The following is a 23,793-nucleotide window of genomic DNA, read 5'->3' on the forward strand; positions in this document are numbered from 1 at the left end:
GTAAATCACACTGACAGATTTTACTGCTGAATCATCCTTGCCATAGTAGGCTTTGTGATCGTATATATACATATCCCATCATACCCCCTGATTAGCAATTTGGCCTATACTATATTTACCTTATACCAAGATTCAAAAAAGGGATCCCTAGTACCTTAAACCAATTTGAATAATCCCATCCCCTCTGTCAAAGTGACTTATTGAGGAGTCTAAAAGTAAGGCCTATACCTGTATTCCCTGATCACTAGAAAATGGTCAGTTGGTAAAATCAGAATGAGGTTCAGAACTTAGTCATTAGTAAAAGAATGAAATTTTTCTCTCTGCCACCTGGCATGAACAGATCACCTAACCCTACCCTCCCAAGGAGGGAAGTCAACTAAGGAGAAGGCCAACATGAAGAAAACAGAGATGAGTAGTTTACAAAAAAAAAAAAAAAAAATACCCCCAGACTCAGATCAAACCACATCTCTAGTGTTTAAGCCAGCTGAAGTTGGAGTCAGTTTAAGTTTTGTTTTTTTCCCACCCAAAAGCATATTAACCTCAAAGCTGGTATTTATAGTACAAATCCTACTCACACATAGATGTATTTATTATTAAATACACCAATAAAATTGATGTGCTATTTTACTTAGAATTTTTACCATAATTAGTTTAAAATAAGAGTAGCCAAACTGAAGAAAATGGAATTCTCTAATACCCAAGAGTTCGATATTTGTTCAATATTTGCCCAATATTTGTTCATTAAGTACTAAAGATCGACCATGTGCCAAATATTGGAGGGAAAATTAGGACCCAAACATACTCTTTATTGTGAAAGATATTGAGACCAGATTTCAGGGCAAATATATGAGCAAAAACCAAGGTGAAGATTCTCAACCAGAACAAAAAGCCCAGTGGTCCTGATCTTGTAAAACAAAACTGTTTGCTAATTTTCATTATCATTTTATTCTCTTTCCATTATGATTGGTTTCAAAGAGTTTAATTACAGTACCTGTGTTAGATGGATCCAAAATTAACTGAAGAGATGGTGTATTTGTTTGGCTGGCTGGAATATCTCCAAATGAATGGTCTGAAATCTCACTGGAACTTTGACAGTCAAGACTGCTTTGCCCCTTCTCAGAATCTCTCAAAATTTCTTCCATGGCTTTTTCTAGTTGTTCATCACCATTAGAAACTATCTATTAATTTAGCAAGATAACTGTTTCAATCTCATTATAGTTCTGAAGATTAATGTTATGAAAATCTTTAATTTCTAGATGAAATAAAATCAATCTAAATATTTAAAGATTTAGTTACTGAATAGTAAGAGTTAATTCAGTTACACTTCATTGCACATAGATATATTAAAATTCTGAATATAAAATCAAGAAAATAATAGGCAGATTATTAGTTTCACAATTTCCAACTACATGTGACATACATCTTATTTATAGAGGTTGCTTTTTCTTTCTTTTTTAAGGAATACATCCTAAAAATCACATAATCTTAAACTTATGTGTTTTAAAGAAAAAACAGATAAGTTTAAAAAGGACCTGCTATAAATATCATTTAAATGATCATGTCTCTTATCGTGGTAAAAACATATTTTCAATTTCTTTACAAATTGTTTGCTAGCTGCCAAAAGGAACTGCTAATTTCCTTAAATTTAAGTTGACTTATCTTTTTTTTAAAAGCAGGTGAGGCACAAAGCCCAAATAAATAAGTATCTTAAACACACAATGCTAAAAATACAGAAACCTAAAAGTAAAACCATGATCATTTGAATAAGCTAATAAAACAACATGTTCTTTAGAGCTGCAGTTATAGCTCAGTGGCAGAGCACTTGCCCAACATGTGTGAAGTGCTGGGTTCAATCCTCAGCACTACATAAAAATAAATAAATATATAAAAAGTATAATAACATTATTTTTAAAAAAACTATATGTTCTTTACATAATATAAATGAATATTTAATAATCTCATTTTTACAAGTTATTTTATTGAGCTGATGTGTTAATATACTTTTGATGCCATACTTACTAATAAGTAAAAGTCATAAATAATAAATAGTACTTTTGGCTATTTTCTATTCCTGTTTCTAAAGGACGATTATACAATTTTCATGTACATACACCTGGGTTTATCACTTCCTTTTCTCTAACTTAAAAAAGTCAATCTGAAAATGACAAAAAGGACTATAGAAAAAGTTAACTGCTAAAAATGAAAAACACACTTTTAGAATGAATATTCATAAGTCACCTATTAAATCACCTACCAGAATGTTACCAGCTCCTTTAAAACATGAAAAACAGGGGAAAAAAGCCCCTAAAGAAAAACATGACTTTCATGTAATTAATTTCTAAAACCCATAAGAGAAACAAAAACAACCAGATAAATTAATGTAAGATTTAACCATTAAGTTTAACTTGCCAATCACCCCTTCTCTTTTATTTTTCCTTCTATTTCCTCCTAAAATTCCAAATGAAAGGATAAAAATAATCTGGACCAAAATACTTTTAAAATCCCCAAACCAAATAATTAGTCTCTGGATAAATCAAACCTTGACTTTTATTCTCAAGGTCTTTTATTCTCAAGGTCTATACTTGCGAAAAACCTTAGATCTTTATAATCTCCTGAGAGCTTAAAAAATGATAATTTTAAATAGTGCCATATTAGAAAAGAAAAAAATACCTTCAGTTGAGGTTTCTCATCATCTTTTGTAGAAGCATCATCTGTGTGCTGAGGAACCAAAACAAATTCTTCACTGTTCAGTGTAGCCACAGAATCAGATGACCCACTAACCTTCTGTAGTGAAGCTCTGACCTCCATTTCAATTCTGAGAACTTCTCTTTCCCACATTCACCTGGCCAAACTACAGGGATCAAAAAACAAACAACAACAAAACCCAATGATTAAAAACTTGAGCTAAATAAAAACATTAACTAATAAAGCTTTAAAAAAATGGCACATGTGAAGAAAAATCCTGCTAATTATCTCAAGATTAGGAATATTACTACCTTCTTAGACTGGACCTCATAATGGAAATGTACTCTCTTCTCTGAGTTTCCAGATAAAAGAACCACCACATTGTTCCCTGTAAAACATACAAACTACCCACATCTCAACTAAAAATATTTACCTCTATTTATTTAACTCTTATTTCTCTTAGACTTTTTTAAAAATATTTTTTTCTAAATATGTTTCTTAGTTATAGATGGATATAATACCTTTATTTTTTATGTTGTGCTGAGGATAGAACCCAGTGCCTTTCACATGTGAGGTGAGCACTCTACCACTGAGCTACAGCCCCAGCCCTAGACTATTTTCTTAATAGAGCAAATAATTAAACATGATACTAGAAACACCTCTCTCTCTCTCTCTCTCTCACACACACACACACACACACACACACACACACACAATTCAGCTGGGCACAATGGTATATGCCTGCAGTCCCAGCTACTTGGGAGGCTGAGGTAGTAGGATCACTTGAGCTCAGGAATCTGAGACCAGCTTGGACAACACAACAAGACCCAAAAATAGAAAATCATTTTGATTACGTTATAACTCCAAATGCTTTTTAAAATGCTATGTCCTCAAGACCAAATACCGTACTTTTAAATATTTTATTCTGTATCACTGAGGTTAACTAATATAGAATTCAGTACCTTAAGTCATGTATCTCCTCTTTTCCAAACACATAGACCCTTACCAGTACTTAACAGTAAACACATAAAAAAGGAAGGTTTTCATATTACACTTACGTAGCAAACAATGTTTCAGTAATCAAATACAGAGTAACCCTGTTTTCTTTGATAAATCCCTACTTTATCCCCATAGAAACAACACTCTTTGATTTCCAAAAGTTCAAATACTCACACAACTAATTCGGAATGAAGATATATACTATGTAGTAGAGATTGCTCAGCCCTGGAGTGACATGAGCCAACAAGGAGGGGTAGCCTGCTAACCTAAAGCTTAACTAGTGAGGAAAAAAAAGCCAGTGAGCAAAAAGAGGCAATTTGGGGTGAAGGGGGAGATATGACTGAGAAACTGTAGGGAGTGTAGGGATAACTTTTTAAAGAAAGATAGTAGAAACAATTCTCTGAGCAAACTGTATGAGCAAAAACCTGGAAAACAAAAAAATAACTAAATATTAAACAATATGCACAGTAACCAAATGGGTAATGTGACAAGCAGGCTACACTGAAAAACTACCGGACCCTGTAAATCATGAAAAGTCCATGCATAAAATCCCCTCAGAAATATTCTCTTTTTCTCTCCAATTCTGGGTTCTTTTCATTGCCACATATAAATGTGGCTGCAATATTCTATTTTGCCATTAGATGACACTATTACTCTTGGCAAAATAATAATTTCCTTCCCATTTCAAGTTACACTTTTAAAACTTACTCTCCAACTTTATCAAAAATCAAAGTTACCGGGCTAGGGTTGTAGCTCAGTGGTTGAACACTTGCCTCGCATGCATAGGGCACTGGGTTCGATCCTCAGCACCACATAAAAAAACAAACAAGTAAATAAAAAAAGATATTGTGTTCATCAAAAACTAAAAAAAAGTTTAAAAAATCAAAGTTACCAAGAATATCAAAGTAAAGAATAAAGACACTCGAGGCTAGTATAATTATCTAGCCATCATTTATCTCTATTAATGCATATGAATATCCTTCCTTTTTAAAAACCCTTCAAGTGCATTCATCTGTCATCTAAGGATTTTCCCCACTTTGCATGTTATATGTTTACAAAATTGCAACATGTAGGGTTGAGGATGTGACTTAAATGGTAGCGCGTTTGCCTGGCATGTGTGAGGCACGGGTTCAATCCTCAGCACCACATATATATAAATAAATAAAGGTATTGTGTCCATCTACAACCAAAAAAACTATAAAAAAAAAAAAAAGGCTGTCAAGGGTAGTACAGTTTTCATATAGTAGGTTTGAGAAAAGAAACCTAGGTGAAGAAAGTATAAAGAATCTGAAGCTGATAATCATTTCCCAAACAATACAGAACCATAAAATAAAAGGGGAGAAAGTAGAGAAAAGACTTTTTTGAAACAACTCTAGGGGAAAAGTGGGTAATACAAGTAGTGATTACAGTGAAAGGATGATCTTAAAAGCAATAAAAGAATGTCTTATAAAAACATGAAGCTATAATGGGACAAAAAAAGTAATTTAAAATGATAAGCATGTTATGATTATTGCTACATAATATGACTATGTCATTAAAATATAACATAATACAAGAAATTTTTTCATTTAAAAAATCTGTGTTGGAGCCAGGCACATGGCACATGCCTATAATCCCAGTGGCTTGGGAGGCTGAGGCAGGAGGATCTAGAGTTCAAAGTTCATCTTAGCAACAGTGAGGCACTAAGCAACTCAGTGAGACCCTGTATCTAAATAAAATTCCAAATAGGGCTGGGGATGTGGCTCAGTGGTCGAGTGCCCCTGAGTTCAATCCCCAGTACCAAGAAAAAAAAAATCTGTGTTGGAATGGTGAGACTTACAGATGATTGTAGCATAATACATTATTGCTATCAGTTGTGGTTTTTTTTTACTCTGTTACAAAATTATAACCTATGCCTCTTATCACATGATGTTGTAACACCTCTCACTAGAATTAAGTAGAACATGTTTCCCTTCCCTAATAATTTTGTGCTTAGCCATGAAATTTACTTTTGTCAATGAAACATCAGTAGACAACACTTGAACAGAGACTTTAAATGTGTTTTCATGTTGGAAGCGCAAATGAACTGTGCTATCTGAGCCATCTCTAAGTAGAGGGGAGCCCCTTGGAGAACTCTCAGTGTAATCTCACCCATGTGAGACTGTTTTGTTGCCTAGGCAAAAGTCCTCTTCAAAGAGAATTCTGTGACACTGCAGAATTTATTGCCTCTAACAGCCCTACCTTCAAAATCAACTCCCCAGAGGTTGAAAGAAACACCAGTGTGCCCAACTAGCCTGGGGCACCAGCTCCCTGGAGAAGGAACAATTACTGAGCAAGTGATAAGTCCTCAATCAGGCCAACTTCCCAACACTGCCTGGCTTCTTGTTTACCTTGAGGAACCCTTCCTCACAATAAATTCCTTTGGTGTATTTCACTATAAATAAAGCATTGTAGGCTTTTTCCCTTTGTTAGGATCAGATCCATCAAGTCTTTTCCACCTCAAAGCCCTCACTTTAAAAAATATTTATCATGTCTTTTATTTCTTTTTTTAAATTATTTGTTCTAATCAGTTATACATGATAGCAGAATGTTCTTTGATTCACTGTACACAAATGGAGCACAAATTTTCACTTCTGTGTTTGTACACGAAGTAGGGTAATACCGTTCACTCAATCATACACACACCTAGGGTAATGATGTCCAGTCACATCCCACCATCTTTCCTACCCCCCATTCCCCGTCTCCCTCCCTCTTTGCACAATCCAAAGTTCCTCCACTCCTCCCATGCCCCGCCTCCATTATGGATCAGCACCCACTAATGAGAGGAAAACATTCTTTGGCCTTTGGTTTTTTGGAATTGGCTTACTTCACTTAGCATGATGATCTCCAACTCCATCCATTTACCACGCAAATGCCATGATTTTATTCTCTCTTAATGCTGAGAAATATTCCATCTTGTATATATACCACAGTTTCTTTATCCTTTCATCTATAGAAGGGCATCTAGGTTGGTTCCACAGTTTAGCTATTGTGAATTGAGCTGCTTTAAACATTGATGTGGCTGTGTCACTGTAGTATGCTGTTTTTAAGTCGTTTGGGTATAGACTGAGGAGTGGGATAGCTGGGTCAAATGGCTGTTCCATTCCAAGTTTTTTAAGGAATCTCCACACTACTTTCCAGAGTGATTGCACCAATTTGTAGTCCCACCAGCAATGTCTGAGTGTGCCTTTTCCCCCACGTTCTTGTCAGCACTTGTTGTTGCTTGTATTCTTGATGACTGCCATTCTGACTAGAGTGAGGTGAAATCTTTTTTTTAATATTTACTTTTTAGTTGTAGGTGGACACAATATCTTTATTTCATTTTTATGTGGTGCTGAGGATCAAACCCAGTGCCCCACGTATGCTAGGCAAGGACTCTACCACTGAGACACAACTCAGCCCCTAAAACTACTTAAGAGTAGTTTTGATTTGCATTTCTTTAAAATCAAGAAATGATAAATGGGATAGATTCAAACTGAAAAGCTTCTTCTCAGCAAAAGATACAATCAATGAGGGGAAGAGAACCTACAGAAAACTCCTCAAATAAATAGATTTCAAGAAAAGGCATTTTCCTTTGATTTGATATAGTAGTAACACAAAAGAGATAGTTTACATTTGAAACTTCTTCCTAAAATTTACTGCTGAATCACCAAAAGGATTCAGCAGGATACTTATGAGGAAAGTTATGAAATGTGGAAATGAGCTTTGAAATCCTAAAAAAATTGATTTTCAAACTCTGGCTCACAAGTCACAGCTGACTTAGACATGATAATCATGACAATGTACAAAACTTCAAAGTGAAAAACTGTGCTAGCGCTGGATTTTTCTACTTTATTTTACAATTGTTCATTCTTACAAAGCATATAAAATCCAAAAGTACTTTATATTTAATTATAAAAGCAAATTATTCATGTTATCAACAAATTTTATTAGATATTTTTAAATGCTTTTTGGTGATTAAACAGGAAAAGTCAATCAGGAATCCATATTTGACAGACATGTTGCTAAAACTGCATATTGATGCCCATCTTGGCATTCATCGTGCATTTAAATCCTGGGTCAAAAACCACATACTATGCAGGCAGAGATTGTAGCCACAGGGTTTCTAATTCTGTTAACATCAAATCTGGTTAATTTACTCTTTTAACAAGCACTCATTATTGCTGAACACTTATTATTTGACAGGTAGAGTTATATGGTAGTCTTCAATTACATATCCAAGAGACATTTCAAACTGAATATATTCAAAAGTCAAATTTCCTCTTTCCTATGGTATTTCCTTACCTCCGAACTAACTCTACCCCCATACCAACCTTCCTGCGGACTTTCTCACCTCATCTGAAGGCAACTCACATCCTTCAGTTACTCTGGCCAAAAACATGCTACTCCTGTCTTTCTCTTTCTTTCCTTCCTCAAGCATGCACACAGACACCAACACGCACACTCGCACACACCTCTCCCTTTTTCTCACATTCAAACTCATACATACATCCCTCATATTTAGTCAGCAAACTAAATTTACCTTCAAATTACACTAGAAATCATCTATTTCTTAGCGCCACCACTAACAATTCCCAGTCCTAGCCACCATTCTCTCTCCTATATTATTTTAAATCATCTTTCTTTACTTACTCCCCTATGATCTACTTCAAAAACACACACAAAGTGATTCTTTTAATTTTGTTCTTGTCAGTTCTCTGGTCGAAATCCACCAATTGTTCCTCTATTTCATTCAGAACAAAAGCCAAATGACCACCAAAGATATTGCATACCTAGTATTATACACAGTACCCACCCCACGTCACCTTACCTCTGCAACCTATATCCCACAGTCCTCCCTTGTTCACTCAGCTCCAACTACAGTAGCCTCCTTGCTTTCCCTCCAACAAGCCTGGCATCTCTGCTCCAGGTGCTCCATCCCAAGGAACACTCTGCTCAGCTATCTGCTTGTCTACATGCTTAGTCCCCCATTCATTTCTTTGCTCAAATCTCCTTCCCTCAAGAGAGCTACTCTGAACACCCCACCTAACCTTCTTTCCCCCTCCAACAAATTTCAACTGCCCTTTGAACTGCTCCACTTACACTACTGTTTCAGAGTACTTATTTTCAAACATATAATCTAATTTTAAATTATATTCAATGTTTATTATCTGTTTCTCCCACTACAATATACCATTGTTAAAGGCAAGGATCTTTTTTAATTCACTGATACAACACACACACACGTGCTCGCCTATAAGAAAACCTGTCACACAGTAGACAGTTAAATATTTGCTACACAAATAAATGAATAAATATTCAAGATGAATATATCGAGTTTCACAAATTCCAGGAATGATTCTTACCTCACAGTCTGATCAATACTGTGATTAATTGACTGATTGATTATGTAGTCCCGGGGATCAAACCCAGAGTCTCGCCCATGCTAAGTAAATGATCTACCACTGAGCTATATCCTCAGCCCCAATGCCATTAAAAGAATATGAGATGAACACTGACAACTAACTAGCATACACTCTTGAACTGCTAAGAATTTAATAACAAAAAATAACTTTAAAAAAAAAGACAAAGTAAATTAAAATGTTTCAGACTTCTTTTCTGTATTTCCCATTTATGCAAAGAATACAGCAAGACTAGATAATTGCTATTAAGGAATTATTGTTGATATTTTTGAGGGATGTGTGAAGAAAATAGTAATAGTTATGAGGGAGTCCTTGTCTTTTAGCAGAATATATTAAAATACTTATGAATTAAAGGATATGATTATCTGGGACTTGCTTCATGTAATTTTGGGTGGAACAAGGGAGACAATGGAAACAGAAGAAACAAAAATCAGTCACCACTTGATAACTGCTGAAGTTGGTTAAAAGATAATAGAAATATTTATAGTATTCCCTCTTATATATGCTTTAAATTTGCCAAAATAAAAAGAAATTAAAAATCAAGGTAATAATAGCATATGAAATTAGTTTAACCAAGAAAACAAAGAGGGCGAGTGCAAACACACATACAAGCAGCTATGGTTGGATATGAGGTGTCACCCTAAAGCTCCTGTTAATGCAGGATATTCAGAGGTGAATGATTAGATCATGAAAGATTGTAACCTAATCAGTCCATCCCAGTTTCAATGGACTTATTGAGGCAGGTGGGGCATATCTGGAGGAGGTAGGTCACTGAGGTGTACCCTAGAAAGGTTGTTCTTCCCTCTGGCCCTTCCCACCTTCTGCTTCCTGGCACGACTATGAGTTGGGCACCTCTCTTCTGTTGGGCCTTTCCCCCATGGTGTGATACCTCACCTTGGGCCCAAAACAATAGAGTAATAAATTCAGTCATTGAGACCTCTGAAACTGTGAGCCCCAAATAAACTCTTCCTCCTTTATGTTGTTCTTGTTAGGTATCTTGGTCACAGCAATGCAAAAACTAACCAAAACATAAACTGGTACAGAGAAGTGGGGTCACTGCTATGACTAACCTGTGGTTCAGATGACTCGGGAGCTTGTGGGCAGAAGAAATTCTGAAAAGTTTAGAGATGCAAGTTGGAAAAGCTTTAGAATGTTATTGTAAGCAGAGATTAATGGGCAATTCTGGTGGGAGCTCAGAAAACCAGAATGCCAACAGGAATGCAGACTGTGCTCATAAGGGTTCAGAGGCAAATTATGATTCTACTGGGAACTGTACTAAAGGCCACTTGTGTTATATTCTGGCAAAGAACTTAGCAACATTTTGCCCATGTCTTGAGACTTTGTGTGATGCTGAATTTAAAAGTGATGGACTAGCTAATCTGGTGGAGGAAATCTCAAGACAGCACATCATTCCGTCAATAGCATGGATAGTGCCGGCGGCTTTAAGTCAAGTTTACTTCGAGAAACAGGAGCAGAAAATGAGGCAGGTTAGATATAACAAGATGGCAGAATATACTAAGATGTTACTCAAGTCCCAGGATAATATACCTACCTGCATCATCCACATTGCTATGGGAACTCCTGCCCTGGCTTGATGGGACAAAGGGAAGTAATATAAGGTCAAGTACTACCCCTTCTAGAAATCCCCTTGCAGGAAGCCATCCATGAATTGCTAGAGGGCCTTCTCTCAGCATGGTAGCCAGAGAGATTTGGGTTTGGTATTGCGAACTATGTGTGGCTCTCCCACAGCAATAGATTGCCCAATGCATATGACCTTTATCTCTGCTCTACTAGGAAGATACATCATAGTAGCTTCAAAGATGGGCGTAACTCGCTGGGAAATGGACAGACCACCTTTAACTTTCGGGGAGAAGAACATTTTGTGGAAGGCCTTTGATGTTTGTGATATAAATAAAGCAGGAGCTGGGGATGTGGCTCAAGCGGTAGAGCGCTCGCCTGGCATGCATGAGGCCCGAGTTCGATCCCTAGCACCACATACAAACAAAGATGTTGTGTCTGCCGAAAACTAAAAAATACATTAAAAATTCTCTCTCTCTCTAAGAAAAAAATAAAAAATAAATAAATAAAGCAGGTAGGAGCTCCATTTGACCATAGTCTAGAAGCTCAATCCCTCTGATCAGATTGCCCATCCTGCCCTGGCTTTTGAAACTACCTTCTATGTCCTGTGGTTTTCTCCTCATTCTATTTTTCCAAGCTTTTATTTCTCAGCCAGCCCATTCCACCCAGGGGAACCCCATTTCCACTGCCCAAGGAGGACATAGGTGGGACCCCCCCTACTGAGGGCAGATATAAGCCACTGGGTTTCTGGTCTTAGGGCCTTGAGACATTCTCTCCTGCTCAACCTGCTCTGCTTGACAGATTACACTTTCATTTCAATAAATATATACTCTGGCTACTTCTCCTGTATATGTTGCTCAATTCTTTGCTCAAGAGGCCAAGAATTTGGACACTGACTTAACCTTACTCCAACAACAAAAACAGAGCTACAGGATTTCAAACCCTTGTAGTTTGGCCAGAGGAGTACATGTAAAATTGGGGCAAGGAAGATGTGTTTGTTGAAGAAATTACAGCCCCTGAAGAGATGCTAAGTACTTCCTACAAATACAATAAGAAAGATGCCTCAAGAGCATTTCAGGAATTTGCAAGACTATATCTACAATCTTCTTGTGGGGAATAGAGGAGGAAATTCCTTTGAAAAGAGATCATGAGGGCACCCTGCTCCCAGAGAGGGGCCCAGGAAGTTGTTTTACTATGCAGAGTTGCAGCAGACACTCAAAGACAGGTGCAACTGTGATTAGAGGCGGTCCAGCTCCTGTGCAAACCGGTGGCAGGCCTTGGCATTACACACATGGTGCAAGGTCTGCAAGAATACAGGCTGCTGGAGTTGAGGAGTCACATAGGCTTCCACCAGGATTTCAAAGGGGGGCCTGGGAGACCAGGTAAAGTGTAGCAGGGCCAGAGTCCCTGGAGGCGGTTCCTAATAAAAATAATGTGTGAAGCTATGAAGATGAAGTCAAAACTGGAATAGAAACCGCAGGAATTAAGAGATGCCAATAACATGGTCTGCTACAAAAAGCTGCTGGCTGTGGAGAAAGCCAGGCTAAAAGAGAGCCCAGGTATGCTTCAATCCACAAAGAGGGCACAGATGACCAAGCCCTCTAGAAAGCACATCTTACCACCATATGCCCTATGTGCTGTATACAGAGTTACAAGACCAGTTTGCCCAGATGAATTTAGGTCTTCCTTTGACCCCATTCTTCTTTCTAAGTTCCCATCCCCCCCTTTTGGAATGGACATTTTAACTCTATACCACTGTATATTGTATATGTAACTTGCTTTTTGATTTTTATAGAGGCCTACAGCCAAGAGTTTGCCTTGCCTCTCAGATGAGACTTTGGACCTGGACTTTTGGGTAAAGCTAAAACTATGGATCTATGGAACTCTTAGAGATAAACTAAATGCATTTTGTATTGTGATGTACACAACAGGCTTTTAGGGGATAGGGTGGACTGTTATGGTTTGGATATGATGTATCCTCTTAAAGCTCTTGTTAATGCAGGAATATTCAGAGGTGAAATGATTAGATTATAAGAACTGTAACCTAATCAGCCCATCCTAGTTTGAATGGACTGATTGTGGTACTGCAGACAGGCGGAAAGTGACTGGAGAAGGTGGACCATTGGAAGAAAGCATCTTTCCTGTGGAACCTCCGCACACACACATACAACCCTACCTGCTTCCTGGCCCCAACATAAGCCAAGCAGCTTTGATCTGCTGAGCTTTTCCCTCTTGCTGTGCTGCCACACCTTGGGTCCACAGCAATGGAGTTGGTCATCTATGGACTGAGACACCTAAAACTCTAAGCCCCAAATAAATTTTTCTTCCTCTAGGTTGTTCTTTTTGGTTATCTTGGTCATAATGATGCAAAGCGGACTAAAACACAAGTATATATTCCCTTTAGCATATAGTACATTATATGACACCAAAATATAACATGTATCACTAAAGAATAGTCGCTGAAACTACCATAATGATGGGAAAAGATTAAAACAAAAATAATGATCAAAATGAGCACCTCCTTCTGAGTCAAAGAAAAATGACATAGAAAATGATGGCCCTTGTGGTGGCTACAAACAAGGACAGGAAAAGAAACTTGTCCCAAACAAGCAAAGTTACAGTCTTTGAAAAAGTCACCTCATATATGGATGACTAGAACAGAACAGGGACCCAACTGAAAAGACTTTTTGTCTTTTCTCAAGATAAAAGATACTATAATATCTAAAACTCATTTATATAAATGCAGAATATAACAAAAAGGAACAAGAGAGCATGGCTGAAATTTTTTATTTACTACCTTTTCATTTGTTCTGTAATCCTCTAAAAATTGAGTGAAGGTAATGTTTTTAAGGGTCACTGGGTCAAAGTCCAGACACTTAAGGAAAATGTTATCACCCACTACTCTGAGAAAACACCTCTTTGTGCTGTGATGTGGCAAGGCATCAACTATTCCAATATCATTGCTAGGAAGAGGGTAGTTTTCTGTGGAGATAGAGAGTTAGAGTCCCTATCAAGCTTCTGTCTTCAAGCTCTGTGCCCAGGGCAAGTTACTCGCTCTACTACTGCAATGATGATTCCTGTCCATTCAAGGAGAGACTTCAGAGCCATGTCACTCTTCCACCTTAAAGCATCAAAGAAACCTACTATCATCCTCCTTCTAACAGCAGCTAATCTTCTGATGGTTGCTGGCAGTCCTTGGCACCCCTCGGTTTTAGTCACATCGCTCCTTCTCTGTTGAGAGTCACAGCCGAAGGGGCCCCAGCAAACTTCCAGCTGCCAGCTGATGATTGGCTCACAGCACCCCCGGAAAACTTCTAGCTGCAAACTGATTGGTTCCTCTGCAGTAATGCTCATTGGGCTGTTTCCCCGCCCTTTGAGACCACGGAGCTGCTCATTGGGGGACTTTTTTTGGCTCCGCCCACGCGACCCAGACAATCGGCCTCAAGAGCAGGAGGAGTGGGGGAGGTTGAGAGGCTTGTGGGAAGCCGGTGGTGGCAGTTGGGCTCTGAGGGAATTCCTGAAGAGCTGTGTGGTGCGGTGTGTGTGTTCTAAAAATAAACATCGTTTCTTCTGACAAGTGGCTCCTGAATTGTGCCCAGCCATACTGCGGCATTTAGTGGCCTGCAAGGGGAACAACTGAGGGCAAGTAATAAGGTAAACTGTTCGCCCCTGAGGGCAGGGCGAGAGGATGGGTAGCCATTTTAAGATTCTTCTTTTGTTTTGCTTCACTTTTGTTTTAAGTTGCCTGTCCCTAAAGATGTGTAATTTATGATGGAAGAAAAACCGCTCACATCTGAGGAACAGATAGGGAGAAAGGACGAATGGACATTTCAGGAGGATAGAAAGGCTATAATGATTTTTTGTTGTTCCAATTTTGTTTCACTCTGTTTCAGTTTTGTTTGGCGTTATCTTGTTGGGTTGTATTATAGTTATAGTAAAAATATTCAAGTAAAAGAGAAGGTCTCTCGAGCTAGTAAGACAGAGAAAAAAATTCAAGTAAAAAAGGTCTCTCGAACTAGTCAGACAGAGGAAGAAAGTTTAGAGCAGAAAAAGCCATCAGGGGAAAAGTTACAACAGGAGACTGCTACTAACACCTTTCTATCACCAGAGGACGTAAGTGTCCAACCAACAGCACCACATCCATATGGTGGGAGGCTCCCAACCCCCCGCAGTTGATAGATGGGATCCTGAGACAAGATCTCAAATATTAACATGCCCTGTATTTGAGCAGGCAGGAGGGCAACGAATTCACCATGCTTTAAATTTTAAAACAGTAAAGCAGCTAAAACAGGCTGTAACAACCTATGGTCCTCAAGCACCCTTCACTGTAAGCTTGGTCAAATCCATTACCAACTTGAACATGACGCCAGCAGATTGTGTAAAGCTGTGCTAAATGGAGGACAATACCTGTTTATGTATTTCCAATGAGGAATTTTGCAAGGAGACGGCTAGGCGAAATGCAGCAGCTGGTTATCCTCAGAGAAATCTAGATATGTTGTTAGGAAAGGGATCTTATGAAGATCAGCAGCAACAAATTGCATATGATCCTGCCATATACTTACAAATTGCTGTTGATGCGGTTAGGGCATGGAAGACTTCACAAGGACATGGAGGTTTACAAGGTCAATTATCTAAGGTAATACAAGGAGCTAATGAACCTTACGCTGAATTTGTAGATAGGCTTATTCAAACAGCTACCAGAGTTTTGGGGAATACAGAACAAGCAATGCCATTAATAAAACAACTGGCTTATGAGCAAGCGAATCGTTGGTGCAGAGAAGTCATTAGACCTTGGAAACATGAAGATTTAAACACATATATTAAATTATGTAGAGACATTAATGAACAAGGGCAAGTCTTAGCAGCTGCAGTACAACAGGTTTTAGATGCCAGGCCAAAAACATGCTACAATTGTGAACAAACAGGACATTTTAAAAAGAATTGCTCCATAGGAGGAGGATTTAACAAAACTAGGTATCAAAGGAGTAGAATACCGGGTATTTGCCCACGATGCCATAGAGGGAGACACTGGGCTAATGAATGCCATTCTCAAACCACCATAGAGGGTACTCCATTATCAAAAAATGAACAAGGACCAGGTGTTTATCCACGATATCGTGGAGAAATGCATTGGGCTCCATTGCCAAAAAATGGACAGGGGGGCCCAATGCTCCGGGGCCCAAGACCACAAATATACGGAGCACTGGAGGAACCCAGCAACCCCATCAGGGTAGTGCCCAGGACACATTGTCCATTAAATCCCTCACCAGACAAACCAGAGGAAGCGCAGGATTGGACATCTGCGCCTCCGCCAGAACAGTACTAACTCCAGAAATTGGAATTCAAATCATTCCCACAGGGGTAAAAGGACCTCTTCCCAAAGGAACAGTAGGCTTATTATTGGGATGCACTTCTTCTACTCTAAAAGGACTTATGGTAAGTCCTGGGGTAATTGATCCCGATGATGAAGGCGAAATAAAAATTATAGCCAGTTCTCCAAAGGGTATATCAGTAATTTCACCAGGAGATAGAATAGCACAGTTACTAATAAATTTATCACAGTTACTGATAAATTTTCCAGTCGTACTGTAGAAAGAGGTTCCAGGGGATTAGGCTCCACAGGTATAGATTGGGCTATGCTATCTTTAAATTTAGATTCTCGCCCCATGCTAAAACTAAATATTCAAGGACATGAATTTAATGGGCTACTGGATACAGGTGCAGACCTTAGCATCATCTCTCGTCAAGAATGGCCAAAACATTGGCCATTACAACAAGCCACTCAAACGCTTCGAGGCCTAGGAGTGGCGACTAATCCCCATAGAAGTGCAATGGTATTAGATTGGAAGGATCCTGAAGGATGTGAAGGAACTATACAGTCATATGTATTGGATCATCTTCCCGTAAATTTATGGGGACAAGATGTCCTAGGATCAATTAGGACTAGCATTAACAAATAACATCAATCAAAATGCACCCACTATTAGGGCTAGACAAGGTTTTAGGAAAAAAAAAAAGATTAGGAGAACAAAAACAAGGTATAGCAGCACCAATTCAAATAGATCAAGAAATAAATAGACATGGACTGGGTTTTCAGAAGGGGTCACTGAGACAATAAAAATTACTTGGAAATCAGAAAGACCAGTATGGGTTCCTCAGTGGCCCCTGACTAAAGAAAAGATACAAGCAGCCCATGACTTGATCAAACAACAATTAGCGGAGGGACATATACAACCTTCCATATCTCCCCATAATACTTCCATTTTTGTCATCTAAAAGAAATCTGGTAAATGGAGATTATTGCAAGATTTAAGAGCCATTAATAATGAGATGGTTATTATGGGACCTGCTCAATTGGGGATTCCTCAATTGTCTGCTTTGCCAAAAACCTGGTATGTTTTAGTTATAGATATTAAAGATTGTTTTTTTTCAATTCCAATTCATCTTGAGAATAGTCCACGTTTTGCATTTACTATCCCTGCACTTAATCATGAAGGTCCTGATCAGAGATATGAATGGAAAGTACTCCCTCAAGAAATGGCTAACAGCCCAACTATGTGTCAAATTTATGTTAACAAAGCAATCCAGCCACTTAGAAATCAAAATCCTGAACTACAAATATTTCACTATATGGATGATGTATTATTAGTACACAAAGATAAAAACACATTGATAGAATGTTATGCCACACAAATTTATTAAAAATTATAATCTAGAGATAGCAATAGATAAAGTACAATTAAATTTTCCAATTAATTATTTAGGAGTTCTATTATCCTCAACCATGGTCCGTCCACCAAAAATTCAAATATGAGTAGATCAACTCAAATCACTTAACGACTTTCAAAAGTTATTAGGAGACATAAATTGGATAAGGCCTTATCTAGGTATAGCAACAGGAGAGTTGGGATTTTTATTTGATATCCTAAAAGGTCCATCAGATCCAAATTCACCCAGAATGTTAACGCCTGAAGCAAGAAAGGTATTAAAAATCATTGAAACATATATGGAGAATATGCATTTGGATAGAATTGATATAAGTTTGTCTTTATTATTTATTGTACTACCAACAAAAAATATTCCTACAGGAGTATTTTGGCAAGAAGGTCCATTATTATGGATACATTTATCTTATTCTCCTAACACTATTCTTACTAGGTATCCTGAGGCTGTAGGACAATTAATACTCAAAGGAATAAAAGCAGCAAAGGGAGTATTTGGAATTTCTCCCAATAAAATTTTACTCCATATACTATGGATCAAATTGATGAGTTAGCTAATGAGTTAAATACTTGGGCAATAATCATGTGCAAATCTAATGTTTCATTTGATAATCACTTACCATCTAATCCTTTGTTGTCTTTTTGGTCCTCGCATCCTGTAGTTTTCCCAAAAATGACAAGAAAAACACCTATCATGAATGCTCCAAATATATTCACTGATGGGTTAAATAATGGTACAGGAGCAATAGTTACACCTGATCAAACTTTTACATTTTTAGTACCCAAACAATCAGCTCAAAAGGTAGAGCTTGATGCAGTATTACAAGCTTTTGTGACGTTTAAAGATTCTATATTTAATTTATTTTCTGATAGTCAATATATAGTTAATGCTATAGTATCCCTTGAAGATGCTGGTAGGATTTCCCCTTCCTCTACTGTTTTCTCTTTGCTTTCCACTATACAAAGTCTAATCTGGGACAGAAAAGATCCATTCTTTATAGGACATATCAGGGCACATACAGGATTGCCTGGAGCCCTTAGTTTGGGCAATGATTTAGCAGATAAAACTACACATGACATACATATTTTCTCTACACTAGAAGAAGCTACAAATTTTCATTAAAAAGTTCCATGTCAATGCTAATACTTTACAAAAGCATTTTAAAATAAGTAAGGAACAAGCTAGACAAATAATAAAACAATGTCAAAATTTTGTGACCTTTTTACCACAAGTTAATCTTGGAGTCAATCCTAGAGGACTGATACCTAACCATATTTGGCAGATAGACGTCACACACTTGCCAGAATTTGGAAAATGAAAATATTTGCATGTTACAGTTGATACTTCTTCTGGATTTTTGATGGGCTCCCTTCATGCCGGAGAGAAAACTAAAGATATTATAGCGCATTGCTTAACAAATTTTGCCACTGTGGGCGTTCCAAACCAGTTAAAAACAGATAATGCCCCTGGTTATACTTCTACCTCTTTTAAACAATTTTGCTCATCATTTGATATTACTCATATAACAGGAATCCCATATAATCCACAGGGACAAGGCATGGTTGAAAAAGCTCATCAAACTATTAAAATGTACTTATTAAAGCAAACAGAGGGAATTGGGAAGGGGTATATATTCCCCAAGATAAACTTAAAATAACCCTTTTTACTCTAAACTTTTAAATTAAATTTGGATTCATCAGGGCTTAGTGCTGTGGAAAGGCATATGTGTCCAAAAAGTGTACATAAGCCCAAGGTACTTTGAAAGGATATTCTAACAGGACAATGGAAAGGTCCTGACCCAGTAATTGTCTGGAGTCGGGGGTCTGTTTGTGTGTTTCTACAGGGAAAACAGCAGCCGATTTGGATTCCAGAGAGATTAACTAAAGCGATTCTACAGACCAAAAAGAAGACGATTTGGTTCAAATCCATAACAGCTGATATCCAGAACTCCAGTTTGGCTACCCTTACATCTGCGACAGAACCAGGATGTTTTTTTCAATATCTATTTTATGATTGCCATTTCCCACATCATGAAGTTCTATTTTGTTTTTTGAGCTCATACAGACCTAGGTTAATGTTTTGCTGATCAGTTCTATTTTTTGACTATAGAGTTTTTAAACATTGCAATGGAGATTTCACCTGTAAAATGTTATAAGGCCTTTACTATTATGTTATGTGTTGAATGTATTATATTATGTTTGCACACTCATGTTTTGTGTTGTATGTTTGTATGTACCTATGTCCATATATCATATATCATGAGCGCTCATGAAAAAATGGTACAATTTTTCCAAAAGGAGCCGTCAATTAACTTGGTGTATCTTCCTCCCTCCCAAATATTATTTTTTTTTATTCACATGATTTAAATGGTTTAATTTAAGTTGGGTAAACAGCTGTTAAGAATTATTTTAATATGTGAACAAAAAAGGAGGTTAACAGATCTGTTTACTTTCACCTTTCCTTTCCATTATATTTAATAATTCTGTTCAAGATAATGTAAATTGTTCAGAAAATTGTTTTCTTTTAGTGCCTTCTGGAATATTACATAATTTTTTCTTTAGCCATTATTGCCAGAATTCCTATCTTCATCCCAGTGCCAGTGAAGACAAAGATAAAACCAATCTACAGCTTCTGCAATAGCTATCACTGAACTGCTTGCAGAACTTGCCTGGACTATGTATCACTTGTATGCATTGTGAACTCACTTGTATGCATTGTGAACTATCTGTTGGTGCAGAGAGTTGTGGTAGTGTTGGGGTATTTTTGCTGATGGTGTCATCAGTGGTACAATTTTTCCAAAAGGAGCCGTCAATTGACTTGGTGTATCTTCCTCCCTTCTGCTTGTGATGGTCGTTCAGCTAAAATTTGGGGACCAACAGAGGTGAGGCAAAGAACCTCACCCCCGCCCCCCGCTGGTACAAAGACCTATCCACAGGTATGGCTGTATGATGGACCGGTAGTCAATGACGGGTAAGATCCAATGGCAATGGTACCAACCTAAGACAGGAGGCTGAAGCCTTAAGGTCAGCTCATCCGATGACAGGTAAGAACCATATGTAATATTGGACAACCTAAGGCAGGCACAGTCCCTAAGCCACATGCTTGTTGTTTAAACAGAGAGGAGGAGATGTTGAGAGCCACAGCCGAAGGGGTCCCAGCAAACTTCCAGCTGCCAGCAAACTTCCAGCTGCCAGCTGATGATTGGCTCACAGCGGCCCCAGCAAACTTCTAGCTGCAAACTGATTGGTTCCTCTGCGGTGATGCTCATTGGGGGGTTTCCCCGCCCTTTCAGACCACGGAGCTGCTCATTGGGGGACTTTTTTGGCTCTGCCCACGTGACTCAGCCAATCGGCCTCAAGAGCAGGAGGAGTGGGGAAGGTTGAGAGGCTTGTGGGAAGCCGGTGGAGGCAGTTGGGCTCTGAGGGAATTCCTGAAGAGCTGTGTGGTGCGGTGTGTGTGTTCTAAAAAAAAAGTTTGTTTCTTTTGACAAGTGGCTCCTAAATTGTGCACAGCCAAACTGCGGCACTTCTCCATCTTTATATGGCAATCTCCCTTGTGTATTAAGGATTGGTTGATTTGTTTGTTGCAGTGCTGGGGATTGAACCCAGGGCCTCATGTATGCTGATAAGTGTTCCACTACTGTTATACCCCAATTCCCACAAGGATCAATTTAACTAGAAAAGAAATAAAGCAAGAAACAAAAATTATCTTAGTTCCACAATGATCAAGTAAACAACCACAAGAAGGAAAAAAACTAAAAACACATAGAAAATTTAAAGCTAACGTAGCATAAACTAGATACAAGAAATTCTACATTCTTCAAAATATAATTCATACTACCACCAGAAGCAATTTCAACACAAAATGATATCATCATATGGGTTTATGACTTTGAGGAAAAATTGGTGTTTTTTTAGACCTATCCATCTAGCTCAAACATGTGTTAAAAAATTTAACTCATATTCAGGTAACTGGAATACTAAAAGGTATAAAATTTTCTTATGAGGAATAGAACAGTATGCCAGCTTACTCTCTTAATTTCCCAAAGAGTAACATATATGTGTTTCCCAATCTAGGAATACCAGATTGTTGACTACCACCTACACAAGAACTTTACAAAGGCATCTCAAGTACCTATTTTAGCTTATTTGATTTTTCATGCCTCTTACTGGCACACACACACACATACACACACACACAAAAAAAAAACTAAAGTTCTTAATGAAAACAACAAATATACAACTACTCAAACATTTATTTTGTGTTTACATAAAGACAAATAAATATCATGTTTCCTATGAATAATCACCATTAAAGTAAATATAAAAACTTTTTTATTACCATTAATTCTTAGAATAGCCACTATTTCTTTTTGGACTTTCCTACAACCAGCTTCAATGTTATTTCCCTGAAGCAATGTGAACAAATCACTATATCAACAAGAATAACTTCAATTTAGTACTGTATCATTGATTTTCATTGTTCACTCTTAGTTCTCTATAGTTCGCTGTAGACTAATTTCCCTGTTCTTGCATGTCTGTAGACATGCAACAAGTAACAAAACATAAGTTATATAACACATATTCCCAGCTGAGGTCAAACAAGGTAATCCTTTGACTTCAGCTTCAGCAAGTAGCCTTTTTATGATCTATTAAGTACCATGTTTTTCACATTTTAATTAGTCCATTTCTGATTTTACTATTTCAAACAGTCTCCAAGAACAGTACTGAAGTACTATCTAGTATTCCTTAAGCACAAAACACTAAGATGTACATATGGAGGAAAATCTGTGTTAGATAAGTACCCTTCAGTCATGATTTAAATATTAATGAATCAAAAATGTATTAAATAAGGTGTCTTTAAACAGAAAAAGAAAAAACAATGTTATGTGTTAACTGGCTGGACAAAAATATTGAGACTACAGATTTCCAAAAACTTAACCCTGTATTTACTTTGCAAGTAATATTAGCTTCAGTATTTACTAAATTGATGTCCTCAACAACTATATAGGGTTTTAACTACTAAATAATGGGGATCAACTGTATTTCGAGTATACTTATTAAAAATTAAAGAAAATTTTTGCTACAAATAATGTTTTTTTTTAAATAATACTTATGTGGGCTGGGGTTGTGGCTCAGTAGTAGAGCACTTGCCTAGCATGTGTGAGGCACTGGGTTCAATTCTCAACAACACATATAAATAAACTAATAAATAAAATAAAGGTCCATCGATAATTTTAAAATATATATATATAAAAAAGAACACTTATGTGCCAGGAGCAGTGGCACACCTGTAATCCCAGCAGCTTGGGAGGCTAAGGCAGGAGGATCACAAGTTTAAAGCCAGCCTGGGCAACTTAGTGAGACCCTAAGCGACTCAATAAGACCCTGTCTCTAAATAAAATATTAAAAAAGGGCTGGGGATGTGGCTCAGAATTAAGTGTCCCTGGGTTCAATCACTAGTACCAAAAAAAAAAAAAAAATGTAACCAAGAATAAAATAAAAATAAAATACATACCACTTTCTTAAAATTAAAAACCATAACTACTAATACTTAGGACACATACAAAAAACAAAAAGAAAAAACTGGCACAGCCAAAAAAAAAAAAAATTCCAAGAACAAAACTAGATAGATAATGAAAGAAAACCAAACTCAGCAATAAATGTGAAAGGATTCTGCATTGTACTAATGATAATGATGAAAAGACATCAACAGGCCAAAAACACAAATTCCATCAATGTAAATAAAGAACATAAAATAACGATAGAAATCAGCTGTGTCCTCCCTCATAGGAGGGTCAAGATTCCTGGCCTTTGGCCCTCACCAAACGGTCCATCTGCCAAAAAGCTCAGACTGTTATTTTCTCTTCTTTATACACCAGATTTACACTGTACAACCATCACCACTAGCTACTTTCAAAACAAACCCTATACCTCCCAGCAATCACTCCCCATTCTCTGCTTCCCCAAGTTCCTGGCAACCTCATATCTATTGTCCATCTCTTTCAGTTGCTTTTTGCTTTTATAACTTTCTAGCCATTCCTTGACTATTGAAGAGACCATATCTACCCAGCCAGGCAAGGTGGCATACACCTGTAACGCAGCTGCTAGGGAGGCTGAGGGAGGAGGACAGCAAGTTTGAAGCCAGCTTCAGCAAATTAGTGAGACCCTGGCTCAAAATCAAAAATAAGAAGGACTGGAGATACAGATCAGTGGTACAGTGCCCATGAGTTCAATCCTCAGTACCAAAAAGAAAAAGAGAGACTGTACCTACAGTGACTGACAACAATCTCAGCACTTTTCTGTAAGTAACGTATAGAGTCAACAAGTCAATTTCCTAGAATCAGTCCCTAAGATGAGAAATTCCGCTCTCAGGCCTAATCTTTAGA

The 23,793-nt window shown here is 37.6% G+C and overlaps 1 protein-coding gene across 4 annotated transcripts in view; it reads right to left on the reverse strand.

Annotated features, from left to right (window-relative positions):
* The window catches only part of Rabgap1l (RAB GTPase activating protein 1 like), a 612,968-nt gene that overhangs the window by 549,142 nt on the left and 40,033 nt on the right, over nucleotides 1-23,793 (reverse strand). For 3 of the 4 annotated variants that reach the window (XM_076872862.2, XM_076872861.2, XM_076872864.2), the window contains exons 2-3: nucleotides 2,671-2,851; nucleotides 992-1,178 (exon numbers count right to left, since the gene is read on the reverse strand). In XM_076872862.2, coding sequence (XP_076728977.2) covers nucleotides 992-1,178; nucleotides 2,671-2,838 — 355 coding nt within the window. In that variant the 5' untranslated portion in view covers nucleotides 2,839-2,851. The remainder of the gene's footprint in view (nucleotides 1-991; nucleotides 1,179-2,670; nucleotides 2,852-23,793) is intronic. The other variant, XM_076872863.2, reaches the window with a different exon arrangement.

Source organism: Callospermophilus lateralis, chromosome 13, assembly GCF_048772815.1.
Source record: "Callospermophilus lateralis isolate mCalLat2 chromosome 13, mCalLat2.hap1, whole genome shotgun sequence".
In the NCBI taxonomy this organism is placed as follows: Eukaryota; Metazoa; Chordata; class Mammalia; order Rodentia; family Sciuridae; genus Callospermophilus; species Callospermophilus lateralis.